The sequence below is a fragment of the Streptopelia decaocto genome (genome assembly GCF_964273445.1).
Source record: "Streptopelia decaocto genome assembly, chromosome: 21".
NCBI classification, from domain to species: Eukaryota; Metazoa; Chordata; class Aves; order Columbiformes; family Columbidae; genus Streptopelia; species Streptopelia decaocto.
The window spans coordinates 974,733-996,411 of NC_138676.1; the positions used below are offsets into that span (position 1 = coordinate 974,733).

At 47.6% G+C, this 21,679-nt stretch overlaps 1 protein-coding gene across 2 annotated transcripts; it reads left to right on the plus strand.

The window, feature by feature from the left end:
• Positions 1-11,384: 11,384 nt before the first annotated feature.
• On the plus strand, positions 11,385-17,751 carry DRD2 (dopamine receptor D2; the record flags this gene model as incomplete). 2 transcript variants are annotated; one of them, XM_082070299.1, is made up of 7 exons in its annotated part: positions 11,385-11,666; positions 12,952-13,061; positions 13,531-13,667; positions 14,348-14,538; positions 15,101-15,187; positions 15,822-16,158; positions 16,653-17,751. In XM_082070299.1, 7 exons carry the CDS (start codon positions 11,385-11,387, stop codon positions 16,844-16,846), a joined length of 1,338 nt encoding a protein of 445 aa, XP_081926425.1. In that variant the 3' UTR covers positions 16,847-17,751. The 2 variants fall into 2 exon arrangements, with proteins under 2 accessions (XP_081926425.1, XP_081926426.1); XM_082070300.1 differs by lacking the exon at positions 15,101-15,187.
• Between the last annotated feature and the right edge of the window lie 3,928 nt (positions 17,752-21,679).

A 21,679-nucleotide genomic window follows, 5' to 3' on the forward strand; every position in this document is an offset into this window, starting at 1 on the left:
CTCAGGAAATATCTGAGATGCAAAAAATGGGACGATGGAGCAGCACCTGCGTAGGTATCACATAGACTCGCTCTGTTCCAACACTTTTGCCCAGGCAACAGATTTTGGATACCATTGGAGAAAAGGTGCTGCACTGGATGAACTTTATCTGACCTCTCAGGGCTATTTTTTTAAGGCTAAAAGACAAAATACATAGGCTGGATGTTAAAAGAAATTAAGGTTTGGAATATAGGGAGGAAAGATTTTGAACAATTTGTTTGGGGTCTGATTTCACCGTGTTTTACGCATAACAGCTTTTAGCAACCGTCTTGGCTTTGGCTCTTCAGGAGCACCCAAGACCCCTCAGCTTGTGCCAGGTGCTGCTAACTCATTTATTTGGGAAAGGGGGAGGCACTTGTTTAAGTCCTGTCAAATGCATCATTCCTTGTGCTGTTACAAAACCAACCTATATTCAATCTGAAATGATTGCTAATAAGTATTAACTCCTCTACCAATTGTTCCGCTTCAATCGTGTTTTCTCTTGCTTGTCCTTCATCTGGATATTTTTAGCATTATATATATATATTTTTTTTTAAGATGTGACTGTGTGTTCAGTCCCTTCTCTCAGTACATCTCTCCCAATTATCTTGGTGGGTATTTCTTTCAGCCCCCTAGAACAGATTTATTCCTGGTTTACTCTTCCCTGTTGGTTTCCATGTGGTTATGTGGGAGGCTGCACATTCTTTATCAAAGCAAAGAGCCATGATTAGTCCATTCAGAAAATGTAAATGCAGCCTTATGTGTTATGTAGCACCGGAGAAAAAGAGATAGACTGTGAGGAACAATAAACGCAGTCAATAATAGAACACGGCCTTAACCCCTGGAGACAGGCCTGGACCATCACAATGACATCCACACTTCACATTTCTAATGGAGCTAAATAAATACGCTGAACCCGTGCACTGCTGCCTGGGGACGGCTAATCAGGAGCTCTCCAGTCCTGCTGGAGTAAGTGAAACCCACTGCGGCGGTGGAGCTCTTACAGCCAACCTTCATTTTCATTTGTATCTCCCTTCCTGTACACGTTCTGTTATTTATCCAAAATTTCGGGCTCACCAGCCTCGGTTGTTTCTGCCTGCGGTGGCCCAGGAAACACACTCCTGAGCTGATAAAGACACATATCTGATTCTGCTCACTGCTTCAGGTTGCCAACTGCTAACGCTGGGGATGCATCAGCAAAATCAACACTATTGAGAATGCGCTGTGCAATTTGCGGCTTTATGGAAAAATGAACTCTTCACCAGCATCTCGTGGGTTTGAATCACACTCCCCTGAGCGCCGCAGCTGAGACAGCGTATCGGAAAGTTAAACCTATTGCCAAATACATGACACCTTGCGGACTACTTGTCTAAACTGAATCCTCACCCCAAACGCTATCGAGATATCTCAGACAATTTGGAGTTTTAGCAGATTAAGATCCTGGCTGTAACAGGCACTTGTCTGACCTCCAGTTACCTCTGTATTTGTGTATGTCAGGTTTGACGTATTTGTATGAGAGTCAAGAAAAATGCGATCACCTCCAGGATCATGAAAACTGAACGTAGATTTCTAACCTGTTAATCTGTTTTCTCTGGTGACCATTCCATGGCCTCACCTCCCGGCTCGGGGGTGTCGCTGTCCCCCGTCAGGCGGAACGGGGGGTCTCCGGGCAGCCTGCTGCCTGTAGGCACTTACACACGGATTTAGGGGCCTCGTTTTAGTCACCCATGCTTGAAAAGCTATGCTTGCAAAAAACCATTAAAAATAGAAACACCACCCCCCATATACATCATTAAACAGTAAAAATCACCCTGGTCCCAGAACATGAATCATTTATCGTCCCTGTGAGCTTATGGATGCTTTAAAAGCATTATTTGTGATTGTATAGGAATGCTTCATCCCACTGTGACCGAGCGAACGGGCTAGGCGTGTGCTAGCGAGTTCTGCCTATAGATGTTCCTGGCATGTATCATATGCATTTAAATTGCAAGGCAGGGGTGATCTCAGGGACCCCCCTGGGAGCTGGTCGGGCTCTCAGACACAGCGCTGGGTATGGGACTAGCAGCACATAGCTCACTGGTTTAAACAAAATAACGGCAGCTTTACACAGCTCCGTATTGCGACGGCTTGTGTGTGTCAGTCCATAAAGTCTTCCCTAGATCTGTCCTGGCCCCTTGTGCCTGTGTCTGTGGCACTGGGCAGTATGTTTTCTATTCCAAATGACTGGAGGAATCAACAAGTACTTTGCAGGACAAGGTATCACACTGAGAATCACAACCGCGTCAGAATGAGAGCTCAGTGGGCACAGATGTCTGTGGAGCAAGATCTGAGGAAAGCGGGAAAACTGTACAGTCCTTGCTGAAAAAGAAAGTGTGTGTGTAGAGCACATTTTTGGGGGAGAAGCAGCACTTTTAAAACGTCTTGTTCTGCTTCCCCTGACCGCAACGCTGGCTCTGGGGAGCTGGAGGAGCTGGGGGGGCTGGAAGCTTCATGGCCAAACTATCTCCATTGAGGTTATTTCCTCGGTGTGAAGGAAGAACCAATTAGGAAATTACAACAGCAACAGAAAACGACAAAAACTAAGATCCTTTAGGGCTACATTTTGCAACTTCAATACTGTTGAATTTCTGATTCCGAAGACCTCAGAAACATACCCACAAAGCCTCACCACTGGAGGCGTTGTTTGTAGAAACAACAAACATACTTTAGAAAAAGTATTAAAACAAAGCAAAGAACAACAACAAAAGCCCAATGTGTGATGTTTCCTTCCTGCTCCTCATTTTGTGGATTTCACTTATAAACTTTCCCTTTGAAACTGACTGTATTTTGTATACTAGAGCTTTCTGTATACTAATGCACCACAGCAGGCTGCAAGTTTTGCTGTCGGTGTAAAAGTCAACAGGTAAAATCTTAAACCACTTTTGTAACATCTTAGCTCAGGACAAAGCAAAATAGGCACACGTTCACCTGGAAAACAAGCTGTACCACACGTGGTGGGGCAAAACACCCGCGTTCCTGTGGGCTGAATCCCCCTACGGGTTCTCAGAGGTCTTTGAAGAGGCACAACAAGGCGGCTGTCTTCTCCTTCCACTCCCAGACTTCACCAAAGGCGGGAGAACTTAACACGTAGCGTAAGACCCTTCTGCTCGTAGGACACCAGTTCCAAAGGCCAGGCAGAGAAAAACACACCCAGCAGATGCATAGACAACAACTTCCCCCCCGTTCAGTATAAACAGAGGAGCATCTTTCTTGAGGAAGCCAGGATAAAACCATTGACATCACTTAGCTGGTGAAGGGCTCAAAAAGTAGCACCCAGAACCAGCCTGTATAGAACATTGAGGAGCTTCGACAACTAAAAGCAAGTAAGAGCAGACACTCTATTATGTAGACACGTTTGAAACCCCTGTCCTCAAACACCGGCAGGATGAAGGGCAGCTCCTCCTCCTCCTCTCTGTCTCCACGAGAGGCACACGAGGGCAGGGCTGCGGAGCAGAAGGGAGCGCTTGGCCCTCGCCATCCCGATGAGGCGTTTGACGGTGAGTCAGACCAGGGCAACACCGACATCGTATGGGGTTGTCTGATCCCATCTGACACTTCTTGTCACATCGCATCTTTCCTTAGCTCAGCCAGAAGGCTGGAGGGGGGAAAGATGCCGGCTCCTTTTTAGTCTGCTGCCCTGCTGTGCGCTCCAAGGGGGGAGCCTGTCCTCAGGAGCCCCAGGGGAAAGGGTGTGAGTGAGGAGTCACCACCATCGTCACAGCAGGACAGCCCTGCGAATTTCCCCACCCTCCAAAACGTGAGTGGCACCAGGAAATAGGTTCTATGGCATGGGTTTGGATTTTATTTTAAATTTTTAATTGGTTCCCTGTCATTCCCAGGTGGGTCTTATTGAGATACTGCATGTGGTTCTTTCTCACATGTCTGCTTGAGATCCAAATACACACGGTCTCTCTGCTGCGCGAGCTGAGGGCCAAATCTGTTCGAAAACAAAACTGCCATTGGGAAGAAGATGAGGCCTGGGGGCAACAGTTCTTCTAGGAACGTGCGCTTTGTATCACGAGTAGCAGTGAGAAAGATCTGCTGCGTAGTGAATTTCTGCCTCTGTGAGCAGACTCAGTTGAGCAAAGAGGGGACACGATGAAACAGCAAGAGAACGAAAGACAAATTGTAGAGGAAGTGTATATATATATATATATATATATTTATATGTATATATATAAAAGGTAATAAACCCATTTTGCATATCTGGAAGGCACTTAAGGTTAGATCAAGAAGTTCAGACAGACACTTGTCATGGAACGGCCACGAGGTAAAGCAGGAACCATATGACTCTTGAAGCCCTTTTCAGCACTATGGCCACAAAACCAGACACCGATTTAAGAAGCTGATGATCCAGCCCAGTTCCTCCAGGGCTGAATGCCCACCCCGTGGGAGGAGATGCAGAATAACAGGTACAGAATTAGAGACAGCTTCTTCTCTTATTCACATTTTGCTCGCAAAGATGACAGAGGTAGGATTTAAGCTGAGCTGATTTGGGTCAGGGATTAAATGATTAAAGATCATTAGGATTTGAAATCTGAGGAGCATTGGCTGATCTGTATAGAAGGAGGCACAGAGCCTCCCCTGTGCCCATGGCAGCCCATGTTCGTGCCCGTTGGCCAGGAGGGACGGCACCAACTCACCTGATGGTCCCTTCAAGTTTCCAACACAGGGAAGTGACAATTAGAGCAAGAAGGAGTCACATGAATGTTGTGCTGATTGACACATCTTCATCAAACCTTCTACAAAGAATCTATTAAAAGGGAATTCGTGGCAAATATTAGTCAGATATGGTTGGGGGCAAACACCCACGACATCTAAGAAAAAGAAAGGAGAGGGAACTGAGCTCTCCTTTCCTCCGGAATTCACTTCTTTTGGCAAACATTTTTGCAAACCAGCTCTGTGATAGTGGTGGCAACGAAAAGAGCAGGTGTTAAACAAATGTTACGTTATATAAATGGAAGGCAAATATTTGATCTCCTCAATCTGAATATTATTTACTTTTAATAAAGGCTGGCTGAAGGGCTCGGAGCTGACACACGCTTGTGCTGGGTGCTGCACAAGGAGCCCGACTGGAGGGGAAAAACCATCCAGCTAAGGAATTAACACAATTCTGCAATCAAATTAAGTTATACGTTACAAATGCCAAGCACCAAAATGTACAGCGAACATTAAACAGATTAAAACCAAATCCTGAACCACCTGCCACATGCTAACCAGAACCTACAAGTAAATATTTTGTTCAAGTTTCAGCTGCCTCTGCATATGACTGCTGGGGATTTGGAGTGAATAGATTCAACCTTTGCAATTCCTCAAAAATAATACAATTAGCTCTACTGCTGATTAAGGGTTATTTGCACACACTGGTGGATGATCTCTGACACATAGCAAATTCTAAAGGAAGAAAGATCACCGGTATCGTAAGGCTGAGTGCTGGCTCATGGTCACCCTGCAAGGCTATTGCAAAAATGTCATCCTGTCCCCCACTTTCAGAGGGAGGAAGGTCTGCGGTCCAGCGAAAGGAGCTCGGGCTGCTGCGGTTCTCCTCACCCCCGTCCCGGTGCTGCCGTTAAGGAGGTGCTGATTCACATTGCAGAATTAGCGCAGAGAGCTCTGAACGGTGCAATTATTGAGAAGTAAAGCGCTGAGAAAAGAAAATATTGTGGCATCAGCGAGAAGAACGGTTGACGTTGGTGACTCAAAGGCCTATGTGGCAGGAGCATATTATATCCCAACCCCGTGCTAATAGCACTTCTGAGCGCTCACAAGAGGAAGCACTTAGATTAGGTGCTTTACAACACGCTCCGGGGGACATATGCTCGCTTTCTAGTAGGAAGATCCAATTAGATATTATGCAAGACCAAGTGAAACGCAGCAATGTTTCTGAATCAGAAGCGAGCAATAACTGCCATTAAAATGCCTTGCACTTGTATTTCGAATAACGAAGGACCCGAAGAATGGGGAGGCACACGGTACGGCAGGAGAGGAGCAAGATTTTCAAGAGGCTTTTGCAAGAAGCTGGTGGGAAGAACTGTTGTATTGGATAGAGAGGAAGGTTGCACAGTGCGAGGGTTAAGATCTAACCCCCCACCCCCCACCCCCAAAATAAAACCACTCTTGTCAGGATCTTTGCCTCTAATTTCTCTGCTTCTAGGTGCAGAGGTAGCTAAGCTGGTGTATTTTACATATTACTAGAGATTTAGCATGAAGAAAGTGTGAGGGTAGAAAGGCAAGTTTGCCCAGCACCGCCTCCTGAAAAGATGCAGGCAGCGCTCAAACCGCTTCCAATGTAATTGCTGCCAGGACCTCGTCAGTCACGCTGCCCAGCCCCTGCCGTGTTCAGTGTCCCACTCAGTGCGCTTTATTTAAAGCCTCCGGGCTTTGCTTATTGCGTGGAGTGCACTGGATGAGTGTCAGGTGCCAAGGTGGGCGGCGGGGGCTTTTCATCGGCACGGCAGCGGGTACTGCAGTTCTCAGGTCAAGAAAGAATTTACAATATTTTCATAATTCTTGACCTCTCCTCCTCCTCTTCAATATTTGCAGACGCTGTCTCCTGCATAGAAATGGATGGGAAGAGGTTCTTGCTGCTTGCTGTTACACACCTTCCTTGCTCTCCAGTGAACAATGACTGGGAATTCACAGCATAAATTATCAATTCTGAGCTTATATGCAAGAAGCAGTGAATCTACTCCAGAAACCGCTTCCTTAGCACAGTGCTCCTGAGCAGGGAAGAAGCCCCAGCTCCTCAGGGACACCTGCCCCTTCCCCTTCTCTCCCACCACCTCCCTCTTCCCAAAGGATGTGCTACTTCCTCTGATTAGAATGTCTGAGTTGCATTCTCAGGGGAGCCCAGTAAACAGCATCAAGAAGCATTTTCAGGACAGAAAGGATGTCAGTTTGACAGCTTTCCTGTGGCCCGTCGATTCCCAAATTTCAGAGGAAAATGACAATATTCAGGAAGGCACTGTACTGTGCAAATTTCACTTAGACATTTATATCTGTGAAACAGAAATGTCTGGGCAACAAATCTGTCTCTAATCACCTTTCTCACACAGTCCTTGGCTAGAATGTCAGTAACCTGATGGGTACGTGTGGGTAGCAGCAATCAGAGGGAAATAGGCAACTCGGCAAGAACTGGGTGCGAGAAATACCTTGGGAAAGGGAGGTAGAGACTTGTTCCCTGCAGCTGACCCGGCCATGTCCCCCGATGGCACCTGCAGCCCTCCCCTGCCTGCCCAGAGCTGCATCCTGCAGCCCTCCCCTGCCTGCCCAGAGCTGCATCCTGCAGCCCTCCCCTGCCTGCCCAGGGCCGCATCCTGCAGCCCTCCCCTGCCTGCCCGGGGCCGCATCCTGCAGCTCCTGCTCCCATCTCCCCCAGCCTGCTCCAGGCTGAGCTCCCAACTTCGTCCGCAACGCGTTACATCCCGGCCAAATCCTTAGGGCATTTCGTACTGTTTTCCGAAGACGCGAGGGCTGACTGCATGCTCTGTCAGCCAGGCCCTGATTATCTCGGAAGGCCACAAATCTGTACCAAACAGAAACCAGATGCTGCAATGACACGCACCATGGCGTCAGCTCGACACCGGTGCTACCTCAGGATCAGGCCTGTGAATATTTTATGCTTGAAGGTGTTTGCAAGCAAAGACCAAAAAGAGTGTTACACTTTGCTGTTTCTGAGAGAAAAACCAAAAAATTGCACTGAATCAGGGCATCCCTGACCTAACGCAGAACTGAGACAAGCAGGAGGCTGACCCAGGATACTGCCCCACATAGGTGCGCTGTAGGTATGCATTCCTGCTGGAGCCTTTTAACTCCTGCTTCCTAGCGAGCTGCCTGGTACATCTATCTCTATATTATAGACAAAACTCCACCGAGTACACTTTTCATGTTTTAGATCTTGCCAGAAAGACGAGCAGTTTTCTTGCCGCCAGTCGTAAACGTTACACACTTGCCAGGGAGATGTCGTGCTTGTTTGCCACAAATGTAATGAGATGATCAATCACAGGGAGCCAAGTAGAAATACTGGCACTGCAAACAAACATTTTTCAGTTTGCTGTCGGAAAAGAACGGGGAGTTAACCAGAAAGGAGAGAAGAGCTCTGGCTCTGCATCTACAGCCTCTATTCTGGCTCCCTTTTCCCTGGCATTTCCAGCAGGGAGTAGCAGCCAGCCAGCAGATCTCCTTCGGTTGCTGGAAGCCATCCGGAAAGCATGGGGAATGGTTGGGAGAGGCTGTTTCCCTCTGGGGGGCAAACTGCTTCCCAGTCAGGCCGTGCGTGACCAGGGCACCCGAGGAGGGACCAGCACAGCCCCGGGTGTGCGCCCGACCCAGCGCCGGGGAGCAGCAGCAACGCTCCCATGCAGGCGCAAGGCTGCGACCTTGCTGCTCTGTCCTGCCCTTGACCCCGCAGTAAATCCATAGCTGGATTAGCTCAGCCACACTAAAAATCCATGTGGACTCTGTGCGGGAATTAAAGTGGCTTTGCTGCAGTTAATTCACCAAGGAATTTGTTCCGTTTCAGGTCTCTACCCACATCTGCATACAAAGTCCCAGCTAAAACTGGGATTCTGTTCTGCCTCGGGCAGCAGTGCACAGGGATGCTGAAACCCACAAAGGCAGTGCATAGGAAGGTGCCATTTGTACCACCTTTCCTGTGTGTTTGTGATCCCTTCGCTCTGCCTCCCTATGGAAGCAGGTACCTGGACAAACACGGTGGAAAGCACTCTCTCTTCTAGTCAGCTCTTTCAGTGCCTCTTTCTTCTCTGCTGAGAAACTGTCAGCAGTAAAACAGAAAGAACTCCTTAAGGCGGTGCTGAAAGACTCGCCAGTCGCTCTAATGGCCACCATAAGGCTTCCAGACGATGCCAGTTCTGCTTCTGGACAAACTGGTATTATCTTTAGGACTGAAAACTCAAACTCCTAGAAGTTAGGAAGTACCAGAGTTGTCCATGTTTTGTACATATGCCTATGTCATATGCTTATGTACTAGATACAGTCTTTAATTGCATGTCTCTGCCCTTTTCCCCATGAAGCACAAGCCTGGTTTGTGAACTGCAGTCAGAGCCCAGGAGGAGCCGGAATAGGACCAAGGGGCTGATCCTGCACCCATCAAATCACTCAACTCCTTTTATGCTTTTTAAGATACTTTTCTATACTTCTGCTCTTTTTCTCATCCTGCATTTTCTGCATGTTCCTGCCTTCTCTAGATAGCTTTGCGTTAGCAAAGGGCACCAGGAGAAAAGAAAAAACCGTTGCTGCATTTAGCATTGATTTTCCCCTTCACTCTGAGTCACAGAAGCTAACATTTAATTAATTTCTGACACTTTGACAGCTTCTAAGAAGACATTTGTAGAGCTATCAAGTGCTGCTGATAGCACTGTCAGACAGACACTTTTTGAATTATCAGCTATTAAGGACCCATATGCAACAAATTTCCAAGGATTATTATACAAATTGTTCTTTGAATGAGAAAAGCACACAAAAGCTCAGTGAAACATAAAGAAACCATTGTTCCCAGGTGAATTTGATATTTGCAAATGTTTTGCTATTTTGATCACTTACGTGGTTTAATAAATTGAATTCACTTTGTCTTTTAATAAAAGAACTAAATGGCCTGTTCAGGGGTGTCTGAGAACGTGGCCGGATGTGCAGATCACGGTGGTCTTGATGGAGACGTGTCTGGAGAGCCGTGTCCCTTCGAGACCGTGGGAACCAGAAACCCCAGACCCAATCCCCACAATCTCCAGTTGCTTTTAAGCAGCTCTTGCCTTTACTCTTCGGTCGTGCCCTCTGACGCATCATTTCGTGATGCAGCGACCACTTCAGGCCCAGCTACAGATCTCCATACTTTGCTTTTAACCACACAAGCCGGCCTGGCAGGGGGCTGGAACGATCGGTGTGGGTTTGTGCCACTCCGGAGCTCCTCTGCAGCTGTGGCTGCCACTGAGCATATGACAACTCTATTTTTGCTGGCCTCACCGCACTAATTTACCAGCTGACAAAGCCGCTGTGTGGCAACAAATGGCACAGATCTGTATTTCACCTTGCTCAGTGTTACCATTTGTCTGCCTGGGGGATCATAAGTGAGCCCATAAGGAGAGCAGAAGAGCCTCGGCACACAGCCACGAACGGGTCTTCCCAGCGTGCCAGAGCCAGCGGCCAAATGCTGCAGCCTCATTGCAAATATAGAATTTCTATTTCTCATATGCTGGCACCAGACAAAGACCCCAACACAGACACCTACTGCCAAGCTCGGTCTGCACGATGTGGCTTAACATTTAGGCAGTTTCTTATAAGGTGGATATATGTGTAGGTGGACTGCAATGGTCTGGGGGTACGCAGAGTCCTGATAGCACTGCTTTGCATCAACTGCTGACGTAAAATCTGTATAACTTCACGGATGCTCACGCACCTTCGCTAGCCTGGACCACACCAATATGACCCAGGAGATCCCAGTTCAGCTGTAGTGCAGCGTCACAGCGGAACCGGTGACCCCCCCTCCGCACAGCACAGCGCACACTTAGCTTTGTTCACACAGCACAGCGCACACTTAGCTTTGTTCACGCAGCACAGCGCACACTTGGCTCTGTTCACGCAGCACAGCGCACACTTGGCTCTGTTCACGCAGCACAGCGCACACTTGGCTCTGTTCACGCAGCACAGCGCACACTTGGCTCTGTTCACGCAGCACAGCGCACACTTGGCTCTGTTCACGCAGCACAGCGCACACTTGGCTTTGTTCACACAGCACAGCGCACACTTAGCTTTGTTCACACAGCACAGCGCACACTTAGCTCTGTTCACACAGCACAGCGCACACTTGGCTCTGTTCACACAGCACAGCGCACACTTAGCTCTGTTCACACAGCACAGCGCACACTTAGCTTTGTTCACACAGCACAGCGCACACTTGGCTTTGTTCACACAGCACAGCGCACACTTAGCTCTGTTCACACAGCACAGCGCACACTTGGCTTTGTTCACACAGCACAGCGCACACTTAGCTCTGTTCACACAGCACAGCGCACACTTAGCTTTGTTCACACAGCACAGCGCACACTTAGCTCTGTTCACACAGCACAGCGCACACTTAGCTCTGTTCACACAGCTTCCTCGGCACAGAGCAGCTCGGGGGTGGCAGCCAGTCCTGCCCCCGCCATCCTCCCCTCGCACCGGCACCTCGCTGGGCGAACGGCAGAAGGCACAATCCAGCCCCGACTTCAAAACAGCTACTCTTGGTTTATTTTCATTTTACACGTTGGTCTAACTGTCTTTTCAACACCTTTGTGTCTGTCAGAGTGAAGCTGGAGCCTGGCACTTTCACCTCCATGGATCCCCTAAACCTCTCTTGGTACAATGGTGACACCGGTGACAGGAACTGGAGCAAACCACTCAACGAGTCCAGTGTAGACCAGAAGCCTCAGTATAACTACTATGCCATGCTGCTCACCCTCCTCATCTTCGTCATCGTTTTTGGCAACGTGCTGGTGTGTATGGCTGTGTCCAGGGAAAAAGCCCTTCAAACTACCACTAATTACCTGATCGTCAGCCTGGCGGTGGCAGATCTGCTGGTAGCGACGCTGGTCATGCCGTGGGTGGTCTATCTGGAGGTGGGTGACCCCCTTTTCTCCTGCTGTACTGGGTGTTTCTGGTGAACGGGTAGCGAGAGGGAAGGTTTAGCGCCCTGGACACCAGCTGTTCCGAGACCTCCTGAATTTCCCATAACAAAAGGATTTCTCTTTTTGCTGTGGTTTATGGAACGTTGAGCTATGCATTCGGGAAACTGATTTGGCTTATATCTGGCTGGAAACCTTTGCCTTTGGGCAAATTCTCATGAAAGTTACCGATGTAACTGTCTCTCAGCTGCTTTTGAAATCACTAAGTATTCATCTGTCACTCAGGCTTCAATGCAGTCATTCTTCCTTCTTTATGCTGCCTATGGTTATGTATATCAGAGCAGAAATAACTGAAGAATAGATATCTTATTCATTCTATTTTCAAATGCTGTAGGACTCTATTTTTATTAGAGGGAAATATACTTTTTTTCATCACATGTCAAATACAGCAGTCCTAATAATTGCTATTAAAGTTAATTGGCAAAGTTTGGTTTAGTAGCAAGAGAAAAGGGCTACCGGTAACTGGAAGTGTTAGCGTTAGTTCTTCGTCACAACAGGTAGCGTGTCAAAGAATTTTCACTCTAAACCAAATTCATTTTGTTCACATTAAAAAATACGCGAGGAATTTCTACACCATTTTTTTAAACTAAGAAACGAAGGAGAGCTCCTGCTTCTCTACTGCAGACCTTTCCGAGGTTTAATTGCAAAAAGACATCTAATAAAAAGCTGGAAGCACAATTAAAGGAGGTCAGGATATAAAATTAATGCATTTCCTTTCTAATACTTCTTTGCAACGCTTCGGAGACCTGTTTAAGCTCCTACATAGCTCACCCTGACTTTTAGGAGACTTGCACTCCCTTATGCCTTTGGAATACGAGCCCAGGTTTGCGCTGCTCTTTGGGCTGCCCAACTCAATATAGGACAGCAGGACGGAATTGGGAAGGACAAAACCACACCAGCCCTCGGGTGAACCCTCTAAAGAACAGTCTGGACGGAGCAGGGTGCTTCCTCTGTGGCCGTGCCATAGCTTGAGACCTTCGACTAGACAGGACAAAGTCCTCGAGGGCGCTCAACGGCAAACAGTCCTACCTGACCCAGCGTGTGACTGATCGCGTGTGACCCGATTCCAGCTGGAACTTCCATAGACTAAATTTTGAACCCTCTTGAACTCCAGCTACCAGCAAGAATCTGTATCTTTGTGCAAAATTCTCCCTTTAGACCCTCTCAATAGCATATCCTCAGGAAACTCCTTCACTGAGCTTATTCTCTCTCTTTGCAGGTGGTCGGTGAGTGGAGGTTTAGTCGGGTCCACTGTGATATCTTTGTAACCCTCGATGTTATGATGTGCACTGCCAGTATCCTCAACCTCTGTGCCATCAGCATTGACAGGTGAGGGCTCCATGGCAGCAAGTCATGTCACATCTAGGGCAGCAAGTCACACCCATCTTTATATTGTCTAATTTTACCTGTGACTCAGAAACTTGAAAATGCTGAGAGCTAGTGTTGCGGACGTCTTTTGTAGGGGAACTAATAGAGGTCTGAGCAGGGATTCTGTCAGAAGCAGACATAGAAACACTGGTCTGGAGAACATAAACAGAATTGTCTGTATACATGCCCACTAGTCCAGTCCTGCTGTTTGCAGAGCCGAGCGATGGAGCAGACGCCAGAGGGAAGGCAGCAGCTCAGAGCGAGTGAAGAGAAACGCTAAGCTGGCCCCAGCCTCGCGCCTTCCAACACCTCCCAGCTCGGCCAATGTTCTCGTGCTGCACTGGGCTTCAGTAACGGGGGGTGATTGCCCACAAAGCCTGTCAGCACGGGCAGAATGGCAATAAACCGCGTTTGTGTCTCCACACTGCAGGTACACAGCAGTAGCAATGCCCATGCTGTATAACACCCGCTACAGCTCGAAGCGCAGGGTCACGGTCATGATCGCTGTGGTCTGGGTGCTCTCGTTTGCCATCTCCTGCCCTATCCTCTTCGGCCTCAACAACACAGGTGAGTGTTATGCCACCTGCAGTTGGCTATTGGCATCTCCCCGGCTTTACCGAGTCCCCAGGGGGTCTCCTGTCACAAGTCAGGATTAAACATGGGGATCAGGTTTTCGGTTTGTGAGGATGCAGCCATCCCCGTTTCAGATGTCCTCTCCCAGTGTCATCCCGGACTATTGCTGTCAGCTGCTTCTGGATCTGTTTTCTTACTTGCTGGTCCAGACCAGTGTTTTAAACACATCAGAACTGAGGTTCTGTAGAACTTTACACAACACTTGCCAATGTTATATTATATATATATGTCAATATGTTATATTGACATTGTCCACTACAAAATCAAAATCCTTCTTATATTAAAACACGTGAAAATGAAAGGCATGGGACAAATAGCTTCACTGAGACAGAAGTAGCTGTTCAGCCACTGTAGGAAGACTGGACTGTACACAGCATGGGACTGGCAGGCTTTTACTGATCAGGCAAGCACTAGCCAGGGATGCGGGTCCACGTGCGACCCAAGGGGAGTTTGCTTTTCTGGTACCGCTTCCAGCTGACGTGGTGGTCCCCCAAGAACCTCAACCCCTCTCTCTCTAGGTATCTCTCTGCCTTCTGAAAGAGGGAGGGAGAAGGGGAAGCCGGTGCTAGCTCCTAGCAACAGGGACAACAAGCCTAAAACTTTTTGTCTTCCAGATGAGAATGAGTGCATCATTGCCAACCCTGCTTTTGTTGTGTATTCCTCCATCGTCTCCTTCTACGTCCCCTTCATTGTCACGCTGCTGGTGTACGTGCAGATCTACATAGTGCTCCGCAAGCGCAGGAAGCGCGTCAACACCAAGCGCAGCAGCCATGGCCTGGACTCGGACACACAAGCCCCGCTGAAGGTAACCAGACCCCCGTGCTGCGCTCACGGGCCTCCATCCTTTACCCATCCTCACAAAGGGGTTCAACGGCAACGCTTTGTGCGGCGGGGCTGCAAACTACATCGCTGGTAAAGATCCTCTGCAGTGATAGCGGCCTCTCAAAGCACGCAATATGTATATAAGTGGAGTCCGGCTGAGCGTGTTAAGTGCGAGACCACTCATTCAAGTGCTACTCTTGGAGCACTTGCAAAACAAGCAGTAGGAATGTATAGTCCCAGAGGCAACACCTGCAAACTGCATCACCCGAGAGGCTAGTGTCACATCGAGCAAGGGGCCAGTGAGACAGGGATACACTGAGACATAAGCAGATCTTTGGGGTTTCCTTCCTTTGGTGAAAAGCCGAGCGGTACTCGCCTCCATTACTGCTGCATCTGAGTAGTTTTGCGTCTTTCTTAGCACCTTAGTCACGCCAATTAATTTCCGCTTCATGCCCTTTCTTTGTATTTCCACCTATCTCCCTTACCCCTTCCCTTCCCAGTCTCTATCTGCTTGTGTAACCTCTGAGCTGGTGCTTGCCCCTTAGGACAAATGCACTCATCCAGAAGACGTCAAGCTCTGCACAGTTATTGTGAAGTCCAATGGGAGTTTCCAAGTTAATAAGCGCAAAGTGGTGAGTGTTAAAGAGAAGTGGTAGCTTTTCAGGGCATTTAGCTTTCCCTTTTTCTCCTCTCAGGACACAAAATGAATCTATATAGGGTGGGAGAAAAATAAACTAAGAACAAAGGTTACCATTCCATCTCAAAATTTAAATATTCTTCCCATTCCTTAGAGTGAAGCAGGGGTTTAAGATCAGAGCTCAAAAAGCCAGGCTAAGCTCACCTAAAGATCAGCTATGAGAGCTATGACATTTTAAGTCTTCGATTTTCTCCTCCTGTCTGTTATTTAAGGGTTGGACTGCATTGTTTGTGTTGAGGTTTGCTTCTTGATTTCAGTTTTATTTATATTCTGAAAACCCAAATAAAAATCTACATGAAGTGGAGACGGTGGCTCTCCCATGTCTAAGCCTCTTTGTGCAATAAAGGAGAGTCATTCACTCCAGTTCTGTCAATCCCATCTACCCCAAAGCGTTTTTATCTGTAAACACTTCACAGACCTTTCTCCAGGCGTCTACCAAGAATGTAGGGAGGGAGAAGGGGGATTGATTGCTCGTCAACATCATCCAGCTTCACTCTGTAAGGAATGTTCATTGCTCTTCTCTGTATATTTATCTGTCTTTATGTTGTGGACATTTGATTCTTGTCCAGGAGGTGGAGAGTCACATAGAAGAGATGGAGATGGTGTCCAGTACCAGTCCCCTCGAGAAAACCACCATCAAACCAGCGGCACCAAGTAACCATCGGTTGGTTGTGCCAATTGCTTCAACCCAGGGCACCAACTCAACCCTGCAGGCGCCCTTGGACAGCCCTGGGAAAGCAGAGAAGAACGGACATGCCAAAGAAACCCCGCGCATAGCCAAGGTCTTTGAGATCCAGTCTATGCCCAACGGCAAGCTGAGAACCTCTCTGCTCAAGGCCATGAACAGGAGAAAACTGTCACAACAGAAGGAAAAGAAAGCCACTCAGATGCTAGCCATCGTACTCGGTGAGAGCGCGCGTTGGCTTCCTCTCCTATTTCTGCAGGAAACCAGTAGCTACCCAGGATTAGTCAGCTAGTCTGAATGCCGCCGTATTTCCAGGCTTCCACAGAAGTCATTTCACTGGATCCATTGGAAGATATGTAGGCAAGAGGCTGCTGGTAGGAAGGCTCCCTCCTTCCCGCTAGGAGCGGTTCGGGTGCTGTACAGAGGGGCTGGACTGCCAAAGGACAGCTGGGTGCAGGGGCAAGAGAGCCCATGGGTGTCTAGAGCACAAAAGGCAGCAGAGCTCAGCAAGAAACCGGTCTAATTACATCAGCAAAGAAGTTCATTAGCACCTGGGTAGTCAGAATATAATCTATGAGACTTAACGGGCAAGCAGAAAGCTGATTCCTCAGGGAAACCCTTTTCCTTTATACCCGAAAGAACCTTACTGTTCTTATGGTCTCAACATTTGTCCAGCTTTCAGTAATCAAAATCTGTCTCTTTCCTTTCCCCCCAGGTGTTTTCATCATCTGCTGGCTCCCATTCTTCATCACTCACATCCTGAACATGCACTGCGACTGCAACATCCCCCCAGCAATGTACAGCGCCTTTACGTGGCTCGGGTACGTCAACAGTGCTGTCAACCCGATTATTTACACCACCTTCAACATCGAATTTCGCAAGGCTTTCATGAAGATCCTCCACTGTTAAAAGCAAAATCAGCAACCACGTTTTTAAGAATGAGAAAAAAAGAAACCAATGTCATTCACGCACACGATGGGGCAGCTGTGGGGAGGTCTGGAGCTGCTGGGCTGGGCACGAGGCCTACGGTGTTAGAGCAGCGCCATGACCCTGCATCTCCTGGTGGGGATGTAAGAGGACCTTCGTGTGGGAGGTTCTCATGCCTCGAGGTGACCTTTGGACTCTGGGACACCAATCCCAAGGGCACTTTTCAGAGCTGCCCTCACACTGTGTTCAAAGTGGAAGCAAAATCAAGGCACACTGACTTGATTCTTGCCTGAGGCCATCTAACCTGGAGTGCATTAAACACGGGCAGGCGCAGAGCCGCGGGAACGCAGCGAGAGGTCGCTGCCGCTGCTGGCTTGTGTGTTAACGTCATCGACACAATTCTCACCAAAGACAAGACCATCTTCTCCGCTTTGCAATAGGAGCCAGACAGAGCTTGCGGAAACTCCATGCAATAGCTTTGCCTTCACCTCGAGCTGACTTACCGAGTATTAAACTGCTGAAGCCTCGCGAAAAAGCTTCAAGAGATCCCCAGGTGGGCTAAGAAGGTTCTGCCGCCTACAAATCCAATCCCTGCAAAAATGTGGGCCTATAAGCAATGGCCAGATGGAGGAAGGGGAACCTAAGTCTCATGTGGAAGACTACATCAGTGTAAATATGAATAAACAGGATGGATTGAACAGAAGCTCAAACCAAAAAATAGATGGAGAGAAACTAAAGAAGTGATACCTTGTATTGCATGGTGTACATTCAGATAAACTGGACACCAACCGCCATCTCTCATCAGCCAGCACAGCAGTGACTTCTGCTCACCAGCATTTCACCTCCAGTCTCTGACAAGAATGTACAGGACTAGGTGAGGAGTGTCAGTGCGGTGACCGCGGAAACACGAGGACAATGTGCCAGCTGGACAGTGTGCCAGCTGGACAGTGTGCCAGCTGGACAGTGTGCCAGCTGGACAGTGTGCCAGCTGGACAGTGTGCCAGCTGGACAGTGTGCCAGGTGAGGCACCTGCAGCCGTGTCGTCTCAGGTGTGAACTTGAACAAGTCAGCTGAGTTCGGTGCAGCTCTCGCCTAACGAAGACGAGGACCACCTCAGATATGATTTGCTTATGTCTCTCAGAGAGAGTGCAGAATAGCATCGTGCCTAATTTAAATGAGATAAAACTGTGTGTTTTGGAAAAAGCCAGAATAAAATCCCAAGGAAGCCCCTTGCCAGACTTGCTCCTGTGTCCAAGCTGGACTGTGGAAAGGTCTGGATGTTCCCAGCATCCCTTACCCTCCGATGTGTCTCTTTCATGGGTTGAAACAATTGAAAACCCGTAACAGCATCACTTCACCACGCTGACTCTGGCGTTGCCAAATCCACACTGTACTTACTAATTGTACTCAGTTCGCAACATATTTTGTAGTATCTCTGTAAATAAAATATAGTAAGATGAATAAAATGACATGGAAATAGGTCTGGCTAGAAATTACTGTAGGATCTGGAGGACTGGATGATGGCTGCCACACTATTGGGATTTGTGGATAATTCTGAGATTTTCTTTATGAAAAAAATAAGAAAAAAGTTCTTAAAAAAATCTTTCCTACTGCTAGGATAGAAAACGATCTGTCTCCAAGAAAGAACACACTGAAATCTCATTTTAATGCCATTTTGGATCCTTGGCACAAACCAAGGGTCTTGCTCTACTCTGTTTTGAGCCAACACAGAACAGAAAGATAATCCCTGCCTTGTAGTCTCCAGTCTGTATGGTAAGTGAATCTCCAAAGCTGCCCAGTTCACTGCACGATCCCGCTTGATGCCACCGTGACCAACAGAAAATCAGGTGCTCAGGTGACCGTCCCCCCAACACAGAGTAAATTCTATTCCAAGATGGAACAACAGGACACACATGAGCTTGTTTTCAGCCTGCCCAGCCCCAGCCTGCCAGGATTAAAGTCCAGCTGCTATGACGTTCTATCACAGCAAAGCCTTGTTTTTGAGCTGATCCATCCATCTCCGGAGCATTTGAGCCGGCTCTACAGTCTCAGGTCAGGCCTGCCAAATGAATGGATGTGCTTTCTTCTGCACATCTAGCAGAAAAACAAGAAAACCTGTTGCACTTGTTACATTAACTCACTCTCTTTAATCAAAGCTTCTTTTAATAATTAAAACTGTTCCCCCCAACTCCCGCCTTTCTGATGATACCAGACTGTCTGCTTCATAAATAGCTTTTGACTCATAAATAACAACTTTCTTCACCAAGGAAAGTGTGATGAGGGTGGACTAAATATTATTAAGGTATAATGAATAATTAACAAACCTAGAAATGCATTTAAAGAGAGTTAAGAAGCAAAGCAAAACCGGGGCTCTTTAGGTGAGGAATAACATCCTGTGTTCCCAAGCTGCCATGCTGGGCCCATGGGAAAAAACGGGGTAATGGAAAGAAGTGAGCACATTAGCCAAGCTTAGCATTGCTGCCCTGCTGCACGCAAGCCGCTGCATCCATAGCTTTGATGAGACTGTAAAGATTACATCACTTAATCAGCCGCATGATTTTATGCCAGACTTGCTGAAGTGAGCAAGCAAACAGCAGACAGAGCCCTGATCACAGTGAGGCAGATGAGTTTGGAAATAGGCTGCAGAATGTAAATCTAATAAGCAGGCTGGTTAAAAGCATAGACATCAGGAAAAATGTTGGTGCCTCTGTAGCACTGTATACCCACTCTGCACCCCGTTTTGCTATAAATGACAGTACGAGAACAGAACAGAGAAACATCTTCTGCAATATATGTGCAGTCTAGATGCAGTAGTCACTCCAAATTAACCTATGGATATAGATTTATGACTGAATTATCGTGGCTTGGCAATTTACTGTGCTACGGTGATGGAGTTTGTGTATGTTCTCAGCGGGTGGCAGATGTATAGGAAAACGCTCTAGGTTACGTTCCTTCATTATGTTTACATTACCATTCCTGCCTGGCACTTGCCACGAGTTGAGATGATGCGAAGTGTGATTTACTGGGGCTCAGTGAATGCGTGATAACCTGTCTGGCGGTGGAGACGAGCCTGTGTGCCTGAGCCCACCTATCAAAGGAGACACTCCGGTCTGTGTGGCAGCTCTCAGGGCATCTTGCAAGAAACATGCCTGATTGCCTCTTTGATAAGAAAGCTCAGTAAATTACTTACAAGATGAAAACAGAATCACTCAAGAAGATTACAGAGCGTGAGGCATAAGGAACCGGAATGTGATTCAGAGATACCAGGGAAAGGGAAAACGCCGGTAAATTCTACCTTCCTCTTAATTAAAAAAAGCCAAGGGAAGTTTCCCAGGAAGCAGAGTGATTCTGCGATGCTCTTCACCCAGCCAGTCTGACACAGAACAGCTGTCTGGATGAAACAGGGTGCTCAGAAACAGGTATCGAAACCCAAAAGCCTTGGAATAAAGCTGTCACCATGCAGTACCAGTCACCGCACTCCCCCGCAGTGCCGCTGGTGCCACCTGCTCAGAGCCAGCGCCAGCGCCAGCCAGCGGAGCCGCCGGGGGCTCCGGCAGTCCTGCCCATCGGCAGGTCAAGTCTATGGCTGCCGCGACCATCCTCCTGGCTTAGGGCTCTCTGGACCCAACCTCACTCTAACGGGTGCTCAGATACGTGTTTCACATCGCGTTGCTCTCCAACGGCAAGTCCGTGGTCTTTCTGCAGAAGGGTGGGATTTGTTGCTGTGTTTGTTTGTTCGTTATTTAATTCGGAAGCACCATTCTCACCTGTCTCTAGGGTGAAGCCCTAAGTCACGTTCTGTGGGGCTGGATGACTCTTCTGTCCGTAGCATGATTTTGATCTTTTACCTTCTTGATTTTTCAAACCAGACTTTTTAAAATGGAAATTAAACACTTACTCATTAAATAAATGGTAGTTAATTATAACTACATGTTAGTTATGACATTGACAAATTGCCTCTGCTAACTGCATTATGTTCTTGTAATGCAGTATATTAAAAAGGGGTATTTTTATTGTAGAGATATTGCAATAGAGCAAAAAAAATGTGAAGGTATTTATTCCAGGAGCTCACATTTCCACATTATTAAGTGACATTTGACAGAAAAGTGTTGGAATAAAATCAGGGTTAAGCTCACCACAGTGATTCCTCGTAAATACAGGTTAATTCATTAAATTGTCGCACACTTGCAAGTGTGGGACCCGAAACCCCCGTGCGGTGACCCGTGTCCATAAATTCCAACTCCATTGGGTAAATCTGGGACACTTGCTTTAAAAAAAGCCACCGCATCGCGTCCTCGCAAAAGCAGAGCAATGTGTTAATCACAGCAGCCCTCGGTGACTCATGAAAGCATCAGCAGCCCTTCTTGCTAACCAAACAGAACACACTTTTCAACACGGATACAATGAGCAACCGCCTCGCTGCATCATTATGGAATTAATTCTGTTCTCTGAGGATTTCGCTCAGTCTGTAAATCGCCTGTGCAGGAGAGTCTGGCCCGTGATCCAAGGCTGGTAACATAAAGTGAGAATGTTTTGCGTACTTCTACTCAGGACTGACATTTTTAGGTGTAATTGTTTACATCCTTATTTAAACTACAGAAAGGAAGATACAGACTAAACTCTAGGTCACTTATTTTTCCCTCCCAAAAGGAGAGAAAGAGGGGTTATAAGTAGCAGAGTGCAGAGAGAAGGGTTGCACGCCGTGCTCTAAGCCAGACTAAAGGAAAGAAGCCGCTGATGAATGGATCTGAAGACGCTGAGCAATGTGTTTCAGCTGCAGAATTTTCAGAGCTGGACATGAACATCAAGAACCCA